General features: G+C 43.0%; 1 protein-coding gene across 1 annotated transcript in view; it reads left to right on the top strand.

Annotated features, from left to right (window-relative positions):
• The window catches only part of ap2b1 (adaptor related protein complex 2 subunit beta 1), a 68,267-nt gene that overhangs the window by 5,690 nt on the left and 47,525 nt on the right, over nt 1-15,052 (top strand). Inside the window, 9 exon segments of the mRNA XM_060912824.1 lie at nt 1,113-1,303; nt 1,734-1,955; nt 4,307-4,427; nt 7,864-7,959; nt 8,103-8,218; nt 8,334-8,499; nt 8,645-8,743; nt 8,864-9,123; nt 10,203-10,395. Of these exon segments, the coding sequence (XP_060768807.1) occupies nt 1,113-1,303; nt 1,734-1,955; nt 4,307-4,427; nt 7,864-7,959; nt 8,103-8,218; nt 8,334-8,499; nt 8,645-8,743; nt 8,864-9,123; nt 10,203-10,395 (1,464 nt within the window).

The raw sequence follows: 15,052 nt of genomic DNA, 5'->3' as shown, positions 1-15,052 counted from the left end.
TCCCAACACCGTTCTAAATCAGAAACGTTCATCCTGAAGCGGTGTAGCGTGCCTTGTATACAGCTTTTGGATTGACTCGCCTGTTTTTTCTCTCTCTTGTCATTTTTGTCCCCCCCCCCCATAGAGAATGAATAGGGCTCACAAATCAAATTGTCCTGCTCTGACACGCTTCATCGCAGATGCACCAAACCTCATGTGATACCTCAGGCCAATTCTGACCCGCACTCGTTTTTTTTCCTTTGTTTTCGTGCCCCACTTTTTCACCCATTCACTTCCATTCATTTTTGGCCCCATCAAAAATGAATGCCGTTTCGGGGGGGGGCTTTCACGCCATCAAATTTTTTTGAACCAAGTGATGAAACTTCTCATGATGCCTCAGGGCAAGTCCTCGCACGTATTCATCCCCTCATCTGAGACCTGCACTAGTCTTTTCCTTGGTTTTCATGCATCCTTTTTTCCCTCCACAGGCCTCCATTGATTTTTGGCCCCATTCAAATGAGTGGAGTTTTGCTCAGTAACATTTCACCACATACTGTATCCACTGGTGTAGTGTGCTTGTATACAGCTTTTGGATCGACGCACCCATTCTGTCGTTCTTGTCATTCGGGGTTTTTCTTCCCTATAGAGAATGAATAGGGCACACGAATCGAGTCGTCCTACTTGGACACGCTCCGTCCGAGACACACCAAACTTCATGTGATACTTCAGGCTAACTCCCCTGACACATTCATACAATCTGGTCTGACCTGCACTCGTCTTTTCCTTTTTTTTTTCTTCTGTTCTGCTACAGCTAAGCAAGCACACTTTTTTTGCATTTTCTCTGCAGAAATTTATTTCCTTTCTCCTTATTTTTATTCCTTCATTTAATTTTTCTTTGCATTCTTTGTTTTTCTTTTCCTTCCTTTCATTTCTTACCTTCATTTCTTATTTTTATGTACATGTCTTTCCGTCCTGATGAAAAGGTGGTGATGTGGGACTCCACTCACTCTTTTATATCCCATTTACAAAGATTTATTCAGTGTTCATGACGGAAGGTTTCACAGGGTTTTTTTTTTTTTTAAACTCCGTTTTAAAATGGTTTTTAAGGAAACGTCCCTGTTTTCTTTCCCCAGGTTGTAGCTAATGCCGTGGCAGCGCTGTCTGAGATCAGCGAGTCTCATCCCAACAGCAATCTGCTGGACCTGAACCCTCAGAACATCAACAAGCTGCTCACGGCCCTGAACGAGTGCACTGAGTGGGGACAGATCTTCATCCTGGACTGCTTGTCCAACTACAATCCTAAAGATGAGCGTGAAGCCCAGAGGTAAGAGAACAGATTGAGGGCAAAGTAACAACAGTCCAGTTCTGTTTAAACGTAGAGGAGGATGAGGGGAATGATTTGTGGCCTGAGAGGGGAACAGGATGAACTTTCCCAGTAATTTTCCAGACATTTATGACTAAACCCGTCTATCCATCACAGCCTGATGTCCAGATAAGGACTTTTATTTAGTCTTGACTTTATTGCCTTGAGTCTTTGTTTTAACTATGGAAAGAAAAGTCTTTACTTGGTCAATGGATTGCAAAGCACAGCAGTCACCAGTCACATTGTGAAAAGTTTGTGTATATATATATATATATATATATATATATATATATATATATATATATATATATATATAAAAGCTTCAAGCTATTGAATACGAGTGGTGTCGCACTTCCAAGTATTCAATGTTGCATTTTTCTCATTGCTGTAGCATCTGCGAGCGCGTGACCCCACGGCTTTCGCACGCCAACTCGGCTGTCGTGTTGTCAGCCGTCAAGGTCCTGATGAAATTCCTGGAGCTGCTGCCGAAGGACTCGGACTATTACAACACCCTGCTGAAGAAGCTCTCTCCTCCTCTAGTAACGCTGCTCTCCGGCGAGCCTGAGGTCCAGTACGTGGCTCTCAGGAACATCAACCTCATTGTCCAGAAGAGGTCAGAGTGCAAACATCATTCACCAATACTTATCAAATTACTTTTTAATAAATTAGACGCATCATATTTTAGTTTTCCTGCACGGACGAAAAGGCAAAGTAAGGCTATACAAGTGATGCCACTAGATGGCAGTATTACTCTACAGCTCACCCCTCATTGTACGCCAGACCTTGTAGTCTGAAATTCAGTTTCGTTTAAATCGGTTATACTTTTTCATCCATAACTATAGCCCTCACCGTAAATTCGGAAACATCAAACACTAGCATAAAGCTAACGTTAATACTATATGCGTTATAGTTTGAAATGCTGCTTAAGGCCATCCTTAAAAAAAAAAATCCATTTCCTGTCCACCGGGTGAGCAAAAAAATTTTCAGTTGGGAGGGAGGGATTTTTTTTTTTTTTATATGGATGGATAAGAAATCGCAATGCTGTTTGTTTTTCTTTCAGTACTTTATTACAAAAGCAGACACATTTAATAAAATATGACAGTTTAATCAACTGAAACTTGTACAAAAACTAAGTTAGCATTTTAAATGCTGACTGCAACATTTGCAGAACTTTTACAAAGGTACTTAAAATGTCCGACACACGGACTTTTTGTAGTTCTAAATCGAGCGTTAGGCCTAGTTCGGATGAAATTACACTATTAAAATGATCACTGAATGATTTGTTTTTCTGAATCTTTACTATTTTGTTGTTCGCTAGAATACCATTTTGCGATTTCACACTTAAGCAAATGTTTGAAAACTCCGGATCTGCTTCCTTCATGGTGGCTGACATTATTTTGTGCCGCACGGCGCATGCGCAGAGCTGATTCAATTCTATATTCTGCGCGCAATGCAGAGCTTTCCACAAGCGCCGGCTGCCGGCCATACAGCCGACTACACAATTAAGTCCAGCCGGCTACTTTAATGACTTATTTTTGTAGCCCACAGGCTCTAAATATTAATTTTCAATTTTAATAAAATTAAATGTTTATCTAACGGACTGACAATAATGTCAAACTGAACCGCACTCATTTAAGTTGTGATTCGCGCTGTTTGTACCGATAATAACCACAAATTCCCCGCAGACTCGTTGATCAAGGGAGAGTAACTCATCTGCGGCCCCGACATGCGGTGTGCGCGCGCGCACTCGGTGGAGGCAGTAGTGTGTCGGAGGGAACAGAAGCCGAGATAATTCTTATTTTGTCTCCGGTAAACCAGTCTTCTCTCGTTCAATTACGTGCTGGCATCAGAAGACACCGTTGGTTGTAAATGAAACCAAACTGAGTGGTTGGAGTGTATTTTCATACACAAATGGAGAAATGTTCACTGAGTGTGTAATTGTGTAGCCCCACTGCAGACCGTTGTCGTTGTTAATTCATAGCATGCTCAGCTGCGTGAATGTGTCATGCACCGAAAATAAGAGATTTACAAGCCAGGAACGCCTCATGATGCAATACGCAAGAAAAGAAAGAAGATTTACTGCCATTTTACTTTGTATTTGAGTAAAGTGAATAAATAAATGGTCTGTGGAAAATACATTTAATCCTGGGAACTGCGTGCACAGGAGTTTATTTTGTGTTTACTCCCCCCCGGCTGGCTACTTATTTGTCATGGCTGGCTAGTATGAGCCTTAGTGGAAAGCCCTGGGAATGCGTAAATGTCAAGTTCGATTTTAGATTTACGAAGTCGAAAAAAATGTCAAAAAACCCTTCAACCACACAAACGGCACTCACCCGGCCGGTGGACCGGAAACAGAACATTTTTTAATAATGGCCTAATTTAGACCTTTGAATGCACAAGAGCTCAAGAATACCTTTTTTTATGAGCGAGGGAGGGAGATTTTCAGCAAATGAGTAGCAAAGCCTGTATTTTTCTTCACTGACTACCTTTGTCATGTTAAATGACACAAAACGTCATACTTAATGCTCGCCTCAAAATCTTTTGACTGGCGTTTCTTGTACTCAACCTAAAGCATAATGTAATTGCCTTGTTCATGTTTCATTCAGTCAGAAAGCACGATGGAGCTGAATGTAATGCAGTATGAATAGATTACATCTCCGTCCTAACATATTCCTGTTCAAACCATGTTTACTTGTAGATTATTTCAAATTTGGGACTGAGCTGGTCGTCTCATCGAAAAGATTTGAATCGGGTTTAGTAGAGCAGAGAAACTACTAACTGGGGTGGGTTTCCCAAAAGCTTCTTAACTAGGAGAGTGAGTGTCCAGTGTGCTGCTCGCTCTACCACTCGATCTTTGTGCTGCGATGCTTTTTGGAAACTTGGGCCAGTTCAGTGCTGTAGCTCGCTGTACACTAGGGTTGTTTTTTTGGAAATGAACATTTTATATTTTGTTCTCTTTGCCAGACCTGAGATCCTGAAACAGGAGATCAAAGTGTTCTTTGTGAAGTACAACGATCCCATCTATGTCAAGCTGGAGAAACTGGACATCATGATCCGCTTGGCCTCTCAGGCCAACATCGCCCAGGTACGACTGCCTCAGTCAACACCCTGTTACTAAGCATGTAACGATTTACGATATTTGGTTCACGATTCAATTTTCCCACAGTATTTTTGCAAAATTAAATGAAAAATGTATTGCAAAAAAGCAGCATGTTCTTTTCTTAAATATTCCCTGTTTAAAAAATGAAAAAAAGTTACCAATAGGTCTTTTCTGAATAAACTTTTTAAATATAAGCCATGTACTACCTCTATCTGCTTCTCTTTTCTTTTTATCTTTCTGCAGTCTGTAAAAAGAGGGCTCCAGTTTTGTGTTAAGTCTATTTCTAGTCAATCACACCGCAGCTCTTTCCCATTTTAGATCGGCTTTTGTGCGCTTGAGGTGTTAGCTGTGTTACTTCCGCCTACAGTGAAGTCGCGTGTATTCCTGCTATTGTATGTCTACTGCTGTCTAAAGAACACAATTGCAGCTTGGAAAAGTAGACTAAGCAGCCTGATATTTGTGATTTTCATTTATTTCGATGGATACAGGACATTTCAGGGCGGCACGGTGGTGTAGTGGTTAGCGCTGTCGCCTCACAGCAAGAAGGTCCTGGGTTCGAGCCCCGGGGCCGGCGAGGGCCTTTCTGTGCGGAGTTTGCATGTTCTCCCCGTGTCCGCGTGGGTTTCCTCCGGGTGCTCCGGTTTCCCCCACAGTCCAAAGACATGCAGGTTAGGTTAACTGGTGACTCTAAATTGACCGTAGGTGTGAATGTGAGTGTGAATGGTTGTCTGTATCTATGTGTCAGCCCTGTGATGACCTGGCGACTTGTCCAGGGTGTACCCCGCCTTTCGCCCGTAGTCAGCTGGGATAGGCTCCAGCTTGCTTGCGACCCTGTAGAACAGGATAAAGCGGCTACAGATAATGAGATGAGACAGGACATTTCATCCAAAGCCTTTTTCATATGCGTTTTCAGGTATTTGTTCGAGGGGGGGGGGGAGGAATTCTCAGTGGAATTTCATCAAAGCAAAGAACATTTTTGCAGCGTGTAGTTTAACCACTCATGAAACGCGAGTTGCGAAATCAAATGGCGAGTAAAGATCGCCTCAGACTCTCCTTTCTCGGCGAGTGTGGTCAAAGCGATGGGTTCCTACCTAGTATTCATGTAAAATCCAAGAAATATTCAACAAGAACTCCTTCCTCGCGCACGTCGGGGGCCGCCATTGCAAAACGAAACTGGAAATGATAGGAATCGGCGTGTTCAGCTGGGGACGCTTGTGGAGAGGTAGGGATTGTTTTTAATAGACCAAATTACATAAACCTATACTTTGGGGCCTCAACTATTGTGGGTGTCAGTCCTGTGCACTTTGGTGCACGTGCGCTGTTAATGAGGCTCACCTGCACATAATCAAGAGGCATCAGCGTGCCTATATCAAGACCTGAGAAAATGCACATTGAGTGCGAGGTATCACTGAGACACGTTCTCCCATGTAGATTCCCTGTTTTTCCGATCCTGTTTGTTTGTTTTTTTTTTTCCCCCCCTCAATCTTGTCGCACATATTGTCACCACGTACACTACCGTTCAAAAGTTTGGGGTCACCCAGACAATTTTGTGTTTTCCATGAAAAGTCACACTTTTATTTCCCACCATAAGTTGTAAAATGAATAGAAAATATAGTCGAGACCTTTTTCTGGCCATTTTGAGCATTTAATCGACCCCACAAATTAATGTGATGCTCCAGAAACTCAATCTGCTCAAAGGAAGGTCAGTTTTATAGCTTCTCTAAAGAGCTCAACTGTTTTCAGCTGTGCTAACATGATTGTACAAGGGTTTTCTAATCATCCATTAGCCTTCTGAGGCAATGAGCAAACACATTGTACCATTAGAACTAGGGATGTTAACCGATGACCGTTTGACCGGTGGTTGACCGAATTAACGTCAACTGGTTAATTTTTTTTTTTTTTGGTTGTCGGTTAAAAAAAAAAAATCAATCGTTTTGAAGCTGCCGATTTTGGAGCGGAGAACCTGGGATTCTGTGTTGTAAACGCTTGGGGCATGCCATGCGGTATAAGGACGACAGCTGACAAATCAGAAACACCCATTCAGTCATGTCCCGCCCCAGTTGAACACAGCTGCCACTCGGCGAAAGAAACAAGTGTAGACGCAGGCTTTTTAGCTTACAAATTACTATTTTTTTAAAAAAATTATTATTATTAGAAGGCACATCGAGTTTAGTCCTGCCTTGGCCAGTGCATTCTGTTTTCTTCTCATACTTCCTATGTTTCATGGACTGTAACGGCATTTGCTTATGTAGTAATTTTAATACAGAATTTACTCTGATGAAATTATTCAGACACTCCAACGCCCCCCCCCCCCCCCCCCAAAAAAAAAAAAAAATCGGATCTGCACGATTCAGTCGTGAAAAAGGCGGCATCCGCCAAAAGGTGCGCCGTTTGCATCCCTGTTTAAACTCGTAGGTTAACCGGCTAATGAGGCTCGGTGGTCGGTCAAGATTTTTTTTTATTTTTAGTTTTCGCCATCCCTAATTAGAACACTGGAGTGATAGTTGCTGGAAATGGGTCTCTATACACCTATGGAGATATTGCACCAAAAACCAGACATTTGCAGCTAGAATAGTCATTTACCACATTAGCAGTGTACAGAGTGGATTTCTGATTAGTTTAAAGTGATCTTCATTGAAAAGAACAGTGCTTTTCTTTCAAAAATAAGGACATTTCAAAGTGACCTCAAACTTTTGAACGGTAGTGTATAAAATAATTGTGTGTATGAAAAAGGCTTTGGGCGAAATGTCTTAGCTGTTGGACAAAGTGTCCCGATCCCATTTCAGTAATTCGAATCCGTATTGCGACATTCTTACACGCCTACCTGTTAATGTATTCAGGATCAAAGAAAGTTTAAAAGAGCAGTGACAATTCAGGACTTCCATATTGGCTTTTTTTTTTTTTAATTCTAATTGCTTTAAATGTGATTTTTCTTGCTACTTTCCCCACTTGCACAAAGCATTCTGTCCACTGCAACAGTCGCACAAAGCCCAACGGGAGCTCGCGTAACAGCTTCACCGTCTGAGCCACAGGCTGTTCAAGAGCTGCCAGAAAATCCCTGTAAGCACAGGCATGCTCAGACACGTCCGGTGTTAATGGAGTAAAATCTGAATCCTAGCGCAGGCACTGAACAGTAAACCATTTTATTTTTTCCTCCCTGTGGGAAAAACCTGTCTCTTGTCTAGAAGTTACACGTCTCCCAACATGAGCGTGAAAGAATTAATGTCAGAAATGTGAGGCGGCGCAATATCCCTGTTTATATGGCATGGCTTTTTTTTTCCTTTTTTCTTTCCCCCCTTTTTCTTCTTCTCCTCCTACTATGATGACTTTCAGCAGAACTGGTATGAAAATAGCGAGTTCCTGGATAAGGTTAGTCAACATGCTGTAGGTGGAATGAAAAGGTCATGTTTTTTGCTCTTAGGTACTGGCTGAGCTGAAAGAGTACGCCACCGAGGTGGATGTGGACTTTGTGCGCAAGGCGGTTCGTGCCATCGGGCGCTGCGCTATAAAAGTAGAGGTATGTTAATGCTATTAAGCAGGCTTTAATTCCCTTTATCGTTATTACTGTTACAGGAAAGCATTCAATTTTGATAGACGCTTCAGGATGATGTGCTGTTATAGGAAAATCTCTCTCTCTCTCTGTGTCTGTGTGTACGCTAGCAATCAGCTGAGCGCTGTGTGAGCACCCTCCTGGACCTCATCCAGACAAAAGTGAACTACGTCGTGCAGGAGGCCATTGTGGTGATCCGAGACATCTTCCGCAAGTACCCCAACAAGTCAGTGTGTCTCTGGACTGTTTGTCCAGTTGTGAACAGTTAGACCTGAGTGACGTCATCCTTTTTGATTTTTACAGTAACTGTTGCTTGGATGAAATTCTGTGACCTCATGTAGGTACGAGAGCATCATCGCGACTCTGTGCGAGAACCTGGACTCTCTGGACGAGCCGGACGCTCGTGCCGCCATGATTTGGATCGTGGGCGAATACGCAGAGAGAATCGACAACGCCGATGAGCTTCTGGAAAGCTTCCTGGAGGGCTTCCACGACGAAAGCACTCAGGTCTGACGCTCCGAGCAGCCGTCACACAAAATGGCGCGATCCAGACGGAAACCGGTCTATCTATTTAATACCGATTACCGTGGTGCCTGGTATGATTTGGGTTTTAAATTCGCAAGGTTTCACGTGTCGTTCCGTTTGCCTGCAGGTTCAGCTCACCTTGCTGACGGCTATAGTGAAGCTGTTCCTGAAGAAGCCTTCAGAGACACAGGAGCTGGTGCAGCAAGTTCTCAGCTTGGCCACTCAGGTGGGATTTGTTGCCGTTTCATGGCACAACTTTTAATTTATGTAGCCTTTTTATTTATTTATTTATTTATTTATACTCCAGACCTTAAAACCTGCTGGTCTTCCTTACTGCTTTCCACAGGACTCTGATAACCCTGACCTGCGAGATCGCGGCTACATCTACTGGCGCCTGCTGTCCACTGACCCGGTGACGGCGAAAGAGGTGGTGCTCTCGGAGAAGCCACTGATCTCGGAGGAGACGGACCTGATCGAGCCCACGCTGCTGGACGAGCTCATTTGCCACATCGGCTCACTGGCCTCCGTCTACCACAAACCACCGAACGCTTTCGTAGAGGGCAGTCACGGCATCCACCGCAAGCACCTGCCCATCCAGCACGGCAGGTAAAGGGCTTCGAGGAAACTGAGTGGAATAGCTTTTTCTCTGTGTGTGTGTTTAAGTGTTACAGGATACATCATCTGTATTAAATTAGATTGCCCTCAAGGTGATGTGTTTGTGGGGGGGGGAGAAAAACCGTTTCAGTCGAGCACAGCGTGCCACTTATAATATTCTGATTAAAATCCTTTTTTTTTTTTTTTCACCCATGCTGTGTTTCCCCGACGGCTCCACTAGTTCTCCTTCTGTTTCTAGCAATATAGAAAGTTACAGAAAGCATAGATGCAAACGGCGCGCCTTTTGGTGGATGCCGCCTTTTTCACGGCTGTCTGGGGGACTTGTGTGAATCGTGCAGATCCGATGAGTTGTTTTTTTTTTTTTTTTGGGGGGGGCGTTGGAGTGTCTGATTATAATTTCATCAAAGTAAATTCTGTATTAAAATTACTAAATAAGCAAATGCCGTTACAGTCCATGAAAACATAGGAAGTACAAGTATGAGAAGAAAACAGTAAATCAGAAAGCTGCGCACATAAAGCCAATTGGCTGCGCGCCATTATCTGCTGCTGGCTGCACTTCACTGCACGCACAAGGATTTCCATCAGTCCAACGTAAGTTACGTAATTGGCTTTACGTGCGCAGCTTTCTGATTTACTGTTTTCTTCTCATACTTGTACTTCCTATGTTTCATGGACTGTAAGGGCATTTGCTTATTTAGTAATTTTAATACAGAATTTACTTTGATGAAATTATAACCAGACACTCCAATGCGCCCCCCCCCCCCCCCCCCCCCAAAAAAAAAAAAAAAACTCATCGGATCTGCACGATTCACACAAGTCCCCCCAGACAGCCGTGAAAAAGGCACGCCGTTTGCATCCATGAGAAAGTCAAAGACGCACAATCCGTCACATTTAAATCATAGCCAGTTTACAAAAATGACCCACTAGGCTTTTTTTTTTTTTTTAAATTGTATTCTGGATGCTGTTGTGAGCCTTTACAAGAAAAGGTCGCCTCGACAGAAAATGGCTGACTGTTTCTAACTCCAGTCATCCTGTTCTCACACCGTGTCCTGTTTTCTCTTCTCGAACAGCATCGACACCGGCGAGAGCCCGGTTAGCAGCGGCCCGACTTCCACTATCGACCAGCCCCAGGTTATTCCATCTCAAGGTGACCTCCTGGGTGACCTTCTCAATCTCGACCTGGGTCCTCCAGTCAACGTGCCACAGGTCTCATCCATGCAAATGGGAGCCGTGGACCTTCTAGGAGGTGGTCTCGACAGCCTGGTGAGCACCTTTTTTTGCATCTTTAAAATCTGCATTATCAATGAAACGTTTTCAAAGATCTTCTGTTTCTCAATAGCAGACGTTACAGAGATTATTAGATTTGTTTGGTTACGTGCTAAACCCGTGAACGATTTTGAGTGTCTTCGTCCACTCAAATCGCGTCTTGAACTAAGACCCGACCGCGCATGCATTTCAGTATGCAAGAGATTACTGCATTTTGCTGCTGCTTACCATGGTCACATGTCTCCCCAGAGGCTTTGGGTTAAATTAATGGAAGTGTAACAAAACCTTGCCCACAGCAAGGAGACTGACATTTTGTATCTGAGGTTTGCGCTTGCTGAAAGTGTGCGCGCCCCCCCCTTTTTTTTTTTTTTTGCATCATTTTTAAAGTGCTAGTCTTACGAAAGTGACATCATAAACTTTCAGGTTTTCTGTGTGTGCTCAAATAGGTTAAGTTCACCGATTAAATACAAAAATTGGTTCAAGCGGGGGTGGATTTTGCGTCCGAGTTCTGCTCCAAAAATGACTGAAAGCTTGTCCGCCGTTGTCGGATCGCTGTGATTTATAGGCAGGGATCCCAGACGTCCGCTATTTAGCGGAATTCCGCTATTTTCTAGCGAAAGTGGTGTGTGTGTGTGTTTTTTTTTGTTTTGTTTTGTTTTTAAAATCTCTTGTATATCCATTAAAAATATGTTTAAGTAAAATGACCAGCAGAATACGTTCTGATTTGGTTTGCTTGTTTAGCGAGGTTTTCGTCGGCTTCGTTTGTTCTCGTTGACATTCGGGAACACTCGGAAGTTAAATTGATGTAAATACCGCGAGCAGTGTTGCCAGATTGCGCGGTTCTCCGCCCAGTTGGGGGGTTTCAAGTGCATTTTGGCGGGTTTTGAACATAGTTTGGGCTGGCAAACATCAGGAGTATCTGGCAACACTGACCGCGAGACTGTACGCGATAGAACGAGAAAACAATATGGCTGCGCCCATTTGCTAGAAAACATGTTTTAACTCCGTTCGTGCTTTTGTTTCTAATGCGTTGAACTTGATTCAGAGCACTGCGGGAACATCAGAAAAGCAGAAGGAAAGATCAGAGAAAACTGGAGGAAAGACAGAATGCACCCCAGAAAAGAGCATTAAATTCCTTTGCAGTGAAACCTTTCAAAAAGAGAGGTTTAAATCAAATATCTCCAGTATTTGCTGTACATATGTATATATCTAATATTACTGAATCATTGATTTCTGCTCATATTGATGATTTTTGAAAAATGAATGTGGCTTATATTAGACTAGTTTTGACATCAACTTGAAACAAAAAAAAATAAACAAATGAGATGAACTATGGATACTATTGTTATAACAAAATCAGTGGAATATTTAGGCAAGTATATTCTTCAAAGCTACATTTTCGTCTAATTTATATATATATATTTTTTTTTGCCACTTATGTCATTGATTACAAAATATGGCATCAAATAGATACACATTATGGTTAAATTCTGTTGCTGTTCTATGTTAAATCGATGTAAAAAATGTGTTCTATAGCATCTTTAAATGTTAAAATCTCAACAGCTTCAGGCAGCCCCCTTGACCCCTGCTGATAGTTTCTCATCTCATTATCTCTAGCCGCTTTATCCTTCTACAGGGTCGCAGGCGAGCTGGAGCCTATCCCAGCTGACTACGGGTGAAAGGCGGGGTACACCCTGGACAAGTCGCCAGGTCATCACAGGGCTGACACACAGACAACCATTCACACTCACATTCACACCTACACTCAATTTAGAGTCACCAGTTAACCTAACCTGCATGTCTTTGGACTGTGGGGGAAACCGGAGCACCCGGAGGAAACCCACACGGACACGGGGAGAACATACAAACTCCGCACAGAAAGGCCCTCGCCGGCCACGGGGCTCGATCCCGGACCTTCTTGCTGTGAGGCGACAGCGCTAACCACTAGCCTACACCACCGTGCCGCCCGGTGATAGTTTCTTACATTCCTCTATTGATCCCTGTATAGGTCAGCAGTGCTGCATGTGTGACGTCATCTGCCCCACGGCCTTCTTTTTGTGTCCACACTGGCTCTAGAATAATCTCTGCAACATCGTGTGTTCTTGAGACTTTTTCTTTTGACAAAGATGACGAAAGCTACAAGAGGATGGTACACAAGTGCCAATAATTATATTTTATCATTTTATTTTAGGAGCCTATAGTAGGGAATATTGAGTGCTGTTTTCAGCACACCAGATCCATTACATTCTTAAACGAGATATGCAGAACCTTTTATTTTTAAATACGTTTGAGTGGATAGTATCTCCGTCCTTGATTCTTATATGCTGCATAATTGGGAATATATTTTGAGAGTTAAAATTGACCACAAAGTTGGCATTTGAGCTGCTCCGTTGAGCCAGCCAGCCCTGAGTGCGTGATGTCGCTGCAGTAACCGGTTTTAAGGCCGAGGCCTTTGACAGCTATAGACCAAAGCCAGACTTGGCAGGCGAGACTGGTTGCAATGGCCTCTTCGTTCAGATTTATTGGAGATTCTTCGGATTCCTCAGATAGTAATACATCTGACTGTGATGGTCCTGAAATTGGAGTGTGCGTACATACTACTGCTATACACAGAACCGTATCAGTTCGAACCATCGGAAAGTGAATCCGCTAGTAACACGTCGGCCACGGAGGCTCCACCTTATGAAATAAAGCCAGAGAGCAAAGCCGTCTAGAGAATTGGATGGAAACTGATAGTCTCGTGTGACTCTCATTAAAACAGGATAGACTTGCATGTACATGCGTGAATTTTCATTGATAAAAGGCTAATTAAATAATCAGATGAACTGAGACTATCACATTCTGAAGCAAATTAAATAATCTTATACCGGTAACTTAAACACCAATACAAGTTACATGTATTTAAACTAAATGCAGGTAAACAAATGTTGTGATGTAACCAAATGAGAGTCGCATCTTACCCATCTGTGTTCTCGCTTCTTGAAGACCGAGCTTGTGGCTGATTGTTTGTTTTTGAAATAATCTGACTTTCAGTTCTTCATTCATTTGCTTCTTCCACGTAAGGGCGAGATACCATATTGCTGCTGAGGCAAGCATATCCAGCGGAGAAATCTGACAATTGGTCCACTCGTTCTCCGTTTTCTCCATACGGAGTACTCCGCCATTACTGCTCAGCTCACACTCCGGGAGAACCGGTGTAACTGAACTTGCTTTCCTTTTATTGTAGTTTTCTTTCCCTTTAATTGTTGGTACTGCACCCTCTTTCAATATAGCCAACACTCCTGAAGAGATCTCGGAGGTCTCGTACAAGTCCTCAGTAAAATGTGCAGAGGGGAGACCACTTCATAGACACCCAATCCATGAATTTCTCGCAAAACGCGTCCAAATCTTTGCAGTTTGAACATTCTTGAGCCATGAATGCAACATAAATCCACCTTCTGTCATGTTGATGCACCCGCCAGCAACACACCTACATCGCATGGCGCTAAATTAGCTCAAGGTGGAAGCTTGAAGTTGCAGTCAGCTCTGTTTTTTAGTATAGCGGAAATGGCGACGAGACCAATCGCCTTCCTGCGGCGACGTCACAGATGCCAAGGTCATTCACTCAAACGGCACACGAATAATTTTAATCGTAAAAATTACTATATTAGATTTATTGTTAACACTTAAAACTATTCCTGTGCCATTCTTGAGGTCTCAAGGCATTTATAAACAAAAAGTGAGGCCATGGTGCTGCGCATCTCCTTTAAGAATGCAATGGATTTGACGTCTGGTTCAATAAAGGAAATGGCAGAAATAAAACCTGTACATGTACGTGCTGGAACAGTTTATTGGAGAATCAACCATGGTTTTATTTTTAAATGTGTTCACCCAGTTGCTGTGATTTGACTGGTTTGTGTTTTCTTTTACTTTAAGTTCCAGGCGTTTAATTTTGGACTGCAGAGCTTTATCCGATTTCAGAGTTAGCCAGTTATCACACTGTAAATCAGAGGAAAGAGGTGTACTTTATGATAATGGTTGTCTTGTAAAGTCTGGAGTGAAAGTTGCAAAAGTACTTGAACAAGAGAGCGGAGTTTAGCTAGCCGCACACTACGCCGATTTTCAGCGTACCGAGCCAACTGAAGTCGCGAGTCAGGCGTAAAGACTAGTTTTCGATGGTACCGACTCGTCTCGCAGCCGATTCGAAAAACTAATCGGGAGCCAGACTGATCGGCGAGAGTCGCTAGCAATAGCCAATCATATCTTTCGCATATAACACGTGACATCATTAAACGCAATTTCTAGCGCGAGAAATACGTGTTGGTAGCACCTAATGCAGGTATATACTGTAATTCCATAGACTGAAGCTTTATCCATAGACACAGTGGGCTGGAAAGCCACTCTGCTCAAGTTGTGTGGCTGAATTCCAAATCGCTTTAACTCCCCTGTATAAGTGCACTATTTAAGGTTAGAAATAATAGCTCATGCAGCCTAGATAGTGCGCTACATATTCCATGTTGTGTCATTTGTAATTCAGCCTGTAGCATCTTCAAGTGTTGGATTTAACAGTAACTATATCCAATAGCCAATCACAAAGCTATTAAGTTGTCACGTGTCGCTTCAATCGCGACTGCACTCGTCAACAGTCGGGGGATATGTGCGTGCCCTGTCGGGA

Source organism: Neoarius graeffei, chromosome 28, assembly GCF_027579695.1.
Source record: "Neoarius graeffei isolate fNeoGra1 chromosome 28, fNeoGra1.pri, whole genome shotgun sequence".
Taxonomy (NCBI): Eukaryota; Metazoa; Chordata; class Actinopteri; order Siluriformes; family Ariidae; genus Neoarius; species Neoarius graeffei.
The sequence above is the reverse complement of the archived record's forward strand: the minus strand, read 5'-3'. Positions and strand labels throughout refer to the sequence as shown.